Here is a 10,067-nt window from a genome sequence, read left to right on the forward strand (position 1 = left end):
CCTTCTGTGGCAGACTTTTCAGCTGTTACTCTGGAGTCGACAAAAGGTACAAACATGATTTGCAGAGAGTTAAGCCTTACCTGGAAACAAATATCTTCATTTTCGACACACGCATCCTGTGCATACTGAAGAATCCTGAAGGAATCCGAAGGTCTTGAGCGTCTCACCTGAGAAACAAAGTTGTACAGCGTGAGTTTTAGATCAAACTTTCTTTCATTTGTTGTCCCAAAAATTGATTTCAGTACTCCTAGAACTTACTTGATACTAGATAACATTTAGTTTTTGTATTTTCATGCCAGTAGGAACATGGATTCCAAGACTTAATCTGTTGATGGAGTCAGATAATTTGAATGGAAGGTTTGGATGCAAGGGGTGGGAAGGTCTGAAGTGAGGGACAAACGTTTAGGCATGGGATGTGGTTCAGCCCCGCAGAGGCCTTTGATTAACATGCTGATGTGTGAGTGGGACAGGGCTGGACATGGTGCCCCAGAGGACAGTTTCACCAAGAAGTTAATACTGCTGATATAGACTTGTATTGCGGAAGATTTAATTCAAATGAAGGGAACCTGCTGCCATAGTAGCTGGTGAAACCAACAGAAGGGGATGTGTCGGTGAAGAGTTGGATGTCTTCTGGCCTGGTGATGTAGCCGTTGTAAAAGAAAGCGATGCCATTCCAAGGGCAGATGAACTGGTGTCACAATTTAAGTTCCATTTTGCATGCTTCATCAAGCGAAACTTGGTCGTGGGGAGATGAAACAAATGTGGTGATGGAAAGGAGGTGTGACAAGAAGGATCATCCTTATGGGATTATAAGGATAGTGTAGCTGAGGTTGTCTAACAGTGAAAGAAGTTGCCACTTGGTGCATGTGTGGGCGGTGCATTTGTTGTTTAGATGTAGAGAGACAGTGTCCATGGCACATACAGTAACATATACCTCTTGTTCTCGTGGTTATGCCACTCTCTTCATCTGCTGGCCCTGCGGTGTCTCCATGGCAGAGCAGGGCTTAGTTTATCTTATCTTATATTTTCTTTCTTATTTGGCAGTTTTGCCCATATAAAAACAGGTGTTTAAACATGTTTTTCATTTGCATTTCAATTGAGAGTACATGCATTGCCTCAAAGACTGACAGTGATATTTCATAGATATTTGTGTATCTTAAACTCAGGTAAGTCTATTTACTTCAGATTTCTGAGAAATAAAAAAGTGACAAACTGTTAAACTTGGGAGAATGATGCTTCTATTTAACAACACATTATGACATTACATAATAGTTTGTACATAGAAACTTATGTTTGAAAGTGAGCGATAATTAAAATAAATAATGTACAAAATTATAAGGTACAAAAATGGACCTGCTCTAAGTCTCTCCCCCCGCCCCCGCCACAAGCATTTGTACCCTTTTAGTTAACCACTGGCACTGGTACAAGTGTAATGTCAGTTGTTGTGTCAACATTGAAACAACATTGAAACAATGTGTAATTCTGATTGTTGTGAAAAGGTTAACAAAATTCTCATGAATCAACATTGAAATTTCAGAAAGATCTGTTTCAATGTTGAAACAATTTTGAAATGTCTGATGTTCATGAAACGACATTAAAACAACGATGCGGAATTAACATTGATTCATCTTTAAAAATCAAAACATAATTCAACAGTGATTCAACCATTGTGTGAATACACATTACAATGCCAGCTGGGATGTGTATATTTTGCATATAACAAAAATATTAAATAAATATTCATGCTTTACCAGAGATCCTAGACATTCAAAATATACACATATTTTACAGCGTTTTAATTATTTCCCTTTTAAAAAATGCTTTCATCAACAAAATATATAATAACCTTTTTGGTCACTTTAACATTTCAATTGGTGGACCATGATCTGGTCATAATAGTCCATACCAAGTCAATGAGTCACTGTAGTAGTTTATATGGGCTGTATTTTCAAATGTGATAAAAAGAGAAGATAGCTACACCTTGTGGTGATTTGCACAAAGTACAACCAGACTCATATTAGATCATACCGGTATTCTTTATTTTGCTGCTGCACGTTACGTTTTCAGTTTATCACTCAGTTTCACAGGACTTCAAACATTTTTATGATAACATTTATTTTAATTGTCGCTCACTTTTAAACATAAGTATTTATGTACAATCTATCATGTAATGTCACAATGTGTTGTTAAATATATGCATAATTCTCCCAAGTTTAACGGTTTGTCACTTGTTCCCTCATAACAATCTGATGTAAACAGTCTTAGCTGAGTTAAAGAAACAAAAACATTTATGAAATATCACTAGGTCAGTCTTTAAGGCAGTGCATGTACTCTCAATTGAAATGCAAATGAAAAAAAAATATAAATACTTGTTTTCAAGTGGGCAAAACTGCCAAATAAGAAAGAGGTATATGTTAATGTATGTGCCATGGACACTGTCACTCTACATCTAAACAACGAATGATAAGGTGCAGTTCGGGCTCTGCTCCTTAATGCTATTGACTATACTCTCTAGTTTTTCTGCCATGGAGCGGAGCTGTGAAGCCTTCAGCATCTGTGGCAGACTTTTCAGCTGTGACTCTGGAGCCTGGGCCAGCCATGATTTGATCTGATCCATCAGAGGACCTCTCTGTTTGGCGACCGTTCCCCCTGCTGACTCATGAATATACCTGTTGGAGAGAGAATTGTGTTGCATTACGTGAATTAAGACGTGAAAGGAGTCGACAATAGGAACAAACATAGTTTACAGAGGGTGCAGCCTTACCTGGAAACAAACGTTTTCATTTTCGACACGCGCATCCTGTGCATACTGAAGAATCCTGAGGCGAAAGACCTGAGCGTCTCACCTGAGAAAAAAGTTATACAGCGTGAGTTTTAAATCGAACTTTCTTTCATTTGTCGTCCCCAAAATTGATTTAAGTACTTCTAGAGCGGTTAAAATCAACTGTAGGTACACACCTCCGTCTGCAAGATCCTCGCAGGAGCCACACATTTTGTCCTGGTTAACTGTGCCGGGGAGGAGCGCAATCTGTCCGTTTGCGCAGTCCTGGTGTTTTACGCACGGCTCCAGCGCGGAAGATGAAGTTGAGAAGTAGCCCTCGGAACAGCTTTCACAAACTGTGTTAGTTTGTGGCGTACCTACAGAAGACAACAATGCACTTGGGGTCATTATAATGTTTTAAAACACCATTGTATTCATGCACTTAGTGGATTTATTTAGTCAACGGAATGCTACACTGAGTGATTGATGCATCGTTTTATGGCATTATTGCGTCTCTTTATTTCTGTAGACAAAAACACTGATTCTCCCTCATAATGATGCACATGCGCTGCAAAAACGACCCAGCCAGGTTTAATAATATCTTACACCATGTGATGGAAGCGAATCGATGACAAAATTCTCTAAGTAAAACAAGAAACCATCTTTTCCCCCCATAAATACCTTTCGTTTTAACACCGTGTCCGACCCCGCATTCTGAGTGTCTCATGCAGAAGTCATTGATCAGATAGAAACCCTCTTTGCACCGACAGACCCTGTTGGTGGTCGCTGAGCACTCCGTCTCCACCTCCTGGTTCTCAGAGCAGAAGTTGTAGCAGTACAGACACTTGGGCAGGTAGTTCCACATCTCGGTGAAGTGGTGGCTCTTGCAGGGCAGGCACTTGGTTTGTGTGGTGGCGGTGCAGTAGGCGGCCATGTAAGTTCCGGGTGGACACTGGTTACAGGTGAGGCTCCGACCGGTGACCGGGTCTTCGTGCTCAAAGGTGGGGACGGATTGAACCGCCGAGACACCAAAGAGCAGGAACAGCACCGGTAAGAGGAGCTGAGGAGAGGAACATGATACTGTTAGTTACTGTTAGTGCAGCCTCTGTTTTTTTTTAATATAATTTTTTTTGTGTGTATTACTTAACACAATGATAACAAAAACAGGAATATCTCAGTGATATTAGAATGATACAGTAGACAAAAGATGAGGTTGTGATATTTTGTTGCATTTTTCATCCTCATCAGTTGTTATCTGATGCATATTAATCATGTCCAGTGATACTGTAACTCTCTTTTCAGTTAATTTTTCACCTTTTTGGGATAGATCACATTATTATAATGCAAATAAGGAATAACTTAATTGGAAAACTGTGATTTAATAAGTATTTTGAAATTGCCTACATTTTGATCACTGTAATTGATTATCACTCTACCTGCAGCAGCAGCAACATTTTCATACATCTCTTTATAACATACAATAAGTCTATCAGAATATTTTTTTTAGTCAGTGCGGTGTGTATTCAAAGCCCCAGACACAAACAAGATTTAACTTGCTTGTGTCTCTGAAGGATCACCCGTAATTCCTCAGAGTCATGACTTGTTATGTCTCTATAAAGTCCCTGATTAGAGTCCAATATCCATCATATCAATAAGGCAATTAACAGATAGTGCTCAAAATCCTGACTCCCTCATCTTACACAGAGAGTACTCACCATGCTGATGATGTGCATGTCGACACTTCTGTCAGTGATGGTTTGACAGCAGGATAAGTGTCCTTTTTAAAGTGTTTTGGGAACTGCACTGTAATTGCGTCGGCGTTTTATTTGGTTTGCGGATGAGTAGTACAATCAGTGTTGAAAAGGTCAAACCACTTCCACGTGCGTAGATTTGCGTTGAACTAAGCATACGGCAGCAAAATGAAGGCAGTATATGCTGTAGGAACTAATAAATGAGAGGTTCGTGTGACTGACCAACATGAGACTTTTTTTTGTGGTCTAATGCAAGCAGGTTCTCTCTTATCTATGAGATGAAACTCATGATTCCACTCCACCAATACAGCTTCTCATTTACTGGAATTTATTCACATATTTGACACCCAAATATCCTGCTGGCCCGGGTGTCTGATATGCAGACTTACAACACACACCCTCCCCCTGCTCAAAAAAAATTAAAGTAACACTTAAATCACACATCAGATCTTGATGAATGAATTATTCAAGTTGAAAATCTTCACTGATGTGCATTGTATAATTTGTTGAGAACAAAATGAAGTAACAACAGTCAGTGGAAACCGAAATCATCAACCCACTGAGGGTTGGATTCAAAATCACACCGAAAATCAAAGTAAAAAAAATAAAATCATAGGCTGATCCAGCTTGTGTGAATTTAATCACAACAACTCATAATGTGACCCAGTAGTGTGTGTGGCCCCTGCGTGCCTGTATGCACTCCTGACAACGTCTGGGCATGCTCCTGACGAGTCTGTGGATGGTGTCTAGGGAATCCCTCCCAGACCTGGATCAGGGCATCAGTGAGCTCCTGGACAGTCTGTGGCGGTACTTGGCGGTGGCATCGGATGCACCGGTACATGACGTCCCATAGCTGCTTATGCTGCATTCTATTGGTAGCGGGAACCGGGATTGATACTGTTTCCGGTCCGGAAAGGTACAAAAGAACATCCGTTCTACCCGGAGGTTTCGTCATCAAACTCGGGCAAGGTCCAGGTAGACCAAGTCGGAAGAATTGACGTCACGACGAAGATTGCTGCGCACATTGTGAATGGTAAACAAAGTTATTTGTCCTCAATTTGTCCTCGTATATGCTGTTTAATTAAGCGTTTGTGTTTTAAAAATCATACAAGTACTTTGCAAATGCATTTCCACTGTTGATTTGTGTTAGGAAAAAAGTCTGTGCAAGCCTGTTGTAGCCTAAAGTCGTTTGAACCAGCAAAGTCTCCGTTGCTCAGCAACCATACAAACAAAAACAAACTTATGGTGCACCTTCATGTTTTCTGGACTGTTGCAATGAACTGCTTTCAGATCAGACGTGTCATACGGTCATGGAGGTCTGTGTGACCCTCTAAGGATATGCCTCCCCAGACCATCACTGACCCACCACCAAAGCGGTCATGCTGGATGATGTTACAGGCAGTATAACGTTCACCACCGTGTCCCCAGACTCTTTCACGCCTGCCACATGTTATCAGTGTAAACCTGCTTTCATCTGTGAAGAGAACAGGGAGTCAATGGTGGACCTGCCTGTTGTGGTGTTCTCTGCTCGATGCGAGTTGAGCTGCACGGTGCTGGGCTGTGAGCACAGGTCCCACTAGAGGACGTCGGGCCATCATGCCATCCTCATGGAGTCTGTTTCTGACAGTTTGGTCAGAAACATGCACACCAGGAGCCTGCTGGATGTCATTCTGTAGGGCTCTGGCAGTGCTCTTCCTGCTCCTCCTTGCACAAAGGAGCAGATAACAGTCCTGCTGCTGGGTTGATGCCCTTCTACGGCCCTGTCCAGCTTTCCTTGTGTAACAGCCGGCCTCCTGGTGTCTCCTCCATGCTCTTTAGACTGTGCTGGGAGACACAGCAAACCTTCTGGTGACCGGACGTGTAGATGTGTCATCCTGGAGGAACTGGATTTCCTGTGCAACTTGTGTGGGCTGCAGGCACCGCCTCATGTTACCAGTAGTGACAAGGACACTAGCAGAACACAAACCTAGAGAATCAGTCAGGAAGGATAAGGAGAGAGCAGCTGTCTGTGGCCACCACATGTAAAACTACTCCCATTGTGGAGGTTGTCTTGCTTTTGCCTCTCCATTGCACCTGTTGTCACTTTCATTTGCATCAAAGCACTTCCTCATTGGACAGAGTGATATCCCTGATCTTTAACTGACTTGGTGTTTATACTTCCCTTATTTTTTTTTGAGCAATGTAGTCTGTTCTGCTAAGTACAAAGTACTGTCAAATGAAGGAAAATCATTTCACACTATGTGTTTTCTTCTGCTAAGACAAATCCTCACATTCCATTCAACTGGAAATAAATGGTTGAATTTTAGGTTGTTTAATGAGGGAAGATGTTTTCACAAATACTGCACCATGATCTGGGAATTATATGAAGTCAAGTAAATTTAAATAAATAAATAAAAATACCTCTGTTATATCACTTAATACATAGTCTGCAGTCATTTCCTCAAGTCTGAATTAAGCTTTTACAAATGGAAAACTTGTACAACTTTTAAATGAATTGTTTAATTGTACAGGAATTTAACTACATGCATTTCTTTAGTTAAAGAAATCAACACTGCTGCTGTAGAGCCGTTGACTAAGGGCTTGGTGTTTTAGGGAAATGCAACTGAAGAAAATCTCCCTCTTCAATTTCCATGGAACCTCATGTGATGTGCAAGTTAAACATGAACGATGGTTTTTGGATGACTTGCCACTTGCTGGTTGTTTAAACAGGCTCCAGTGTTACATGCCAATAAGTCACCTCTTTCTTTTGAATCTCTGAGTCACTGAATGATCACTGATATGAGCGGTGTAACAATGTGAACATTAAACGAATTAGATGAACTGTTTAAAGATGCAATGAGTCAAACGAGTATCTACATGTCTCATTTCCTCCTCTTTCCACAGAATATGAGAAAGCAATAGGGCTATATAGGGTGTACTTACAATGAATAAGGATGAGTACACACCCCACATGTTGTGGGTCAAGCTGAGTTGAAAATCACACTTTTTGGCCTTCTCTTAAAATGCTTGTGATCTTGTGTTTAAAACCGGGATACAATGAAGTACTGTGAAGTGTTTAAAGGTCTACTTACAAGCTTTTAAGTGCTATGAACTGCATCTCACTGATGCTGCAGCCCAGTAACCAAAGGAAAATGTTGGCATTGTGTGTTTATGCAAACCATAAACACTGTAAAACTTCAATTAACAGCCTATAGTTTAACCAGCTTGTAAAACTAACCACTTTTCAAAATCTGTTATTCCCTCTGCAATTCTTCTTTGTTTTTTTTTAAATGTTTTTTTTAATTGATAATCAGTCTATTAACTTTTATCATTTATTTATAGATTCCTTTATTCCACTGAACTCATTGGCACATTTTTTATTTGTTTTTATTTATTTATTTTTACTCATATATGTCAGTGTTTTCCTCAAGGGAGAAACTAGTGCCCCATAAACAGGGTATTTTAAGCCAAAACACGATCCGTGGTTTTTGTGCCTAAACCTATCCACACGTTAACTGCAGCATTGTTGTAGCATTAAGTTTCAGTGTATCCGCTACATAAAAACATGTAAATGTATCGTATCTGTGGTTTGCAGAAATGTACAATGCCAACATTTTTGCCTGCGATCAGGTTGGATGCTTGCTATAGAAGACTGCAAGGATGGGTTTTACAAAGTGGACCTGTGATCTTGGATTATTATGCTAAAGATATTGTTCCCAAAGGTCAAATATGAAGAAAATAAGCTTCTCAGCTTCATCAGTTTATTAGTAAGTAGTTAGATGTAAAGATATTTACTGATGAGTGTAGCATGTGTGGTGAACTGAGGTCAAATTCCCATCGAATACCCCAGGCTAACACTCTCGTGGGAAAATATGTGATGTGGAAGAAAGTGTTTCATGGCCAGCAGACGATGTTGATGATCCAAGATGTGAAGTTTCCTCTGAGGAGGATTCAGAGTAAATCAGGCCTATAGTGTTTGCCAGAGCTTCCATCCATATCCATGACATAAAATTGGCTTTTGAGCTCTTTCTTTCCTCACCCATAGAGAAAATTATACTGGACATGACTGATGAGGATGGAACATTCTTAAACCTTTACTTAACACAGCTTCAACCTAAACATAAACACTTGTGTCCGACCTGTTAAATTCTGCTGGGATTCACGTGTGTTATGTGTAAATGAAAGACACATTTACATGTTGGCAAATTTGCCACTGTAAGGCGCCACAGTAGCATTCATTTATCATATCACATCTACTTTGAAGGTATACTACGCTGTATTTTCCCTAAAGACAACATACAGACTCACATGAAAGTAATCCCTCTCAATCATCACATATGATCCACTAGAATTGTGTGGTGGTGTATTTATCTGCAGAGACTCTGCCCTCTGTGTTTTTGTTTTTATTGTGCCTTGTTCCTGGGCACAACATGCAGAGACCTGAGAAGCCTGTTCACTTTACCCATGATATCTTTTTGTTATCTGATCTGACTAACCCTAACATTGGTCGTCTGTATAACTGATACTACAAAGTTGATCATCAAGTAGCTCAGTCAACTCTGGGTTTTCCTATCCAGCCACAAGCGCACTCATGACATCATTAGAGCCATGAATGAAGGCTGCGTCACATCATATGAGTTGAAATGATACCAAAAGTGTCTGCAACTGCGGGACAGTAAAATGTCAATGGCGTGGGATGTAATCGACTGTTTTCTCATAACAGAGAATGTAGAAACACTGAAAATACTATCAAAAAAATTCACCATCGCCTGAGACTTCAGTTACATGTAGGTATCACTGCACTATGTGTGACATAAGTATAGGGTAGTTTTTGCTTTTCGGTTGGGTGATGATGAATATGTCACATAAAACACTTTAAAATAATGCCAGACTGTTTCTGCTACAGAAGTAATGGGTAAAAAGTAGCCTTGTTAATGTTGTATTTATAATAATTGGAGCCAATTAACAGTGTGTGGATTATTTTTCTAACAAAATAATATCTGTTTTATCCTAGATCTCATCACATGGGTGTCCCATGTTATTCTGAGGTGCAGTGATGGAATCAGAGTGTAAAATAGCAGCACTGTCAGTGATCACTGCTGACTAAACTAAACTTTTCATAAGTTAAAATCCACCTAAAATCATGTGTTTAGTGTTGTAAACAATCTCTCTGTTTGTTAGAAGCTCCTTTTTAGAACCAGTGGAAATAGATCCCTGGAATAATGAAATGATATATAGGCTACTCTTTTTTACCTGTCACTCCAGACATTTGTCCATGCATACTTTTTTTCTTCAGTGATCTGATTGGTCAGTAGTCGGGGTGTTGACAGACTGTGATCAGATACTCTAAACATAACCTGCTCTGGAGCCCAGAGTTAACCCTGAAGTTACCAAGCTAACTTAAAATCCTGCTTCATAGTACAGGTCTCTGGTGAGGTTGGGACTTTAGAAAAAGGTGGGGACCACTGCTAAAAAGCACTACAGAAAAGAGAAAAAATAGGGTAAAGAGTAAACCTGGGCTTGGCCTTCATTTTCGCTGGCGATACTGTTTACAAACAATAACTGATAATTCTTGC

General features: G+C 40.1%; 1 protein-coding gene across 1 annotated transcript; it reads right to left on the reverse strand.

Annotated features, from left to right (window-relative positions):
- Positions 1 to 2,017: 2,017 nt before the first annotated feature.
- On the reverse strand, positions 2,018 to 4,621 carry LOC117266354 (tumor necrosis factor receptor superfamily member 6B-like). Its single transcript, XM_033641503.2, has 5 exons — positions 4,477 to 4,621; positions 3,443 to 3,821; positions 2,959 to 3,138; positions 2,765 to 2,846; positions 2,018 to 2,669 (listed from the first exon to the last, which is right to left on the reverse strand). Exons 1-5 carry the CDS (start codon positions 4,492 to 4,494, stop codon positions 2,450 to 2,452), a joined length of 879 nt encoding a protein of 292 aa, XP_033497394.1. The 5' UTR covers positions 4,495 to 4,621; the 3' UTR covers positions 2,018 to 2,449.
- Positions 4,622 to 10,067: the final 5,446 nt, after the last annotated feature.

The sequence above is a fragment of the Epinephelus lanceolatus genome, chromosome 10 (genome assembly GCF_041903045.1).
Source record: "Epinephelus lanceolatus isolate andai-2023 chromosome 10, ASM4190304v1, whole genome shotgun sequence".
Classification (NCBI taxonomy): domain Eukaryota; kingdom Metazoa; phylum Chordata; class Actinopteri; order Perciformes; family Serranidae; genus Epinephelus; species Epinephelus lanceolatus.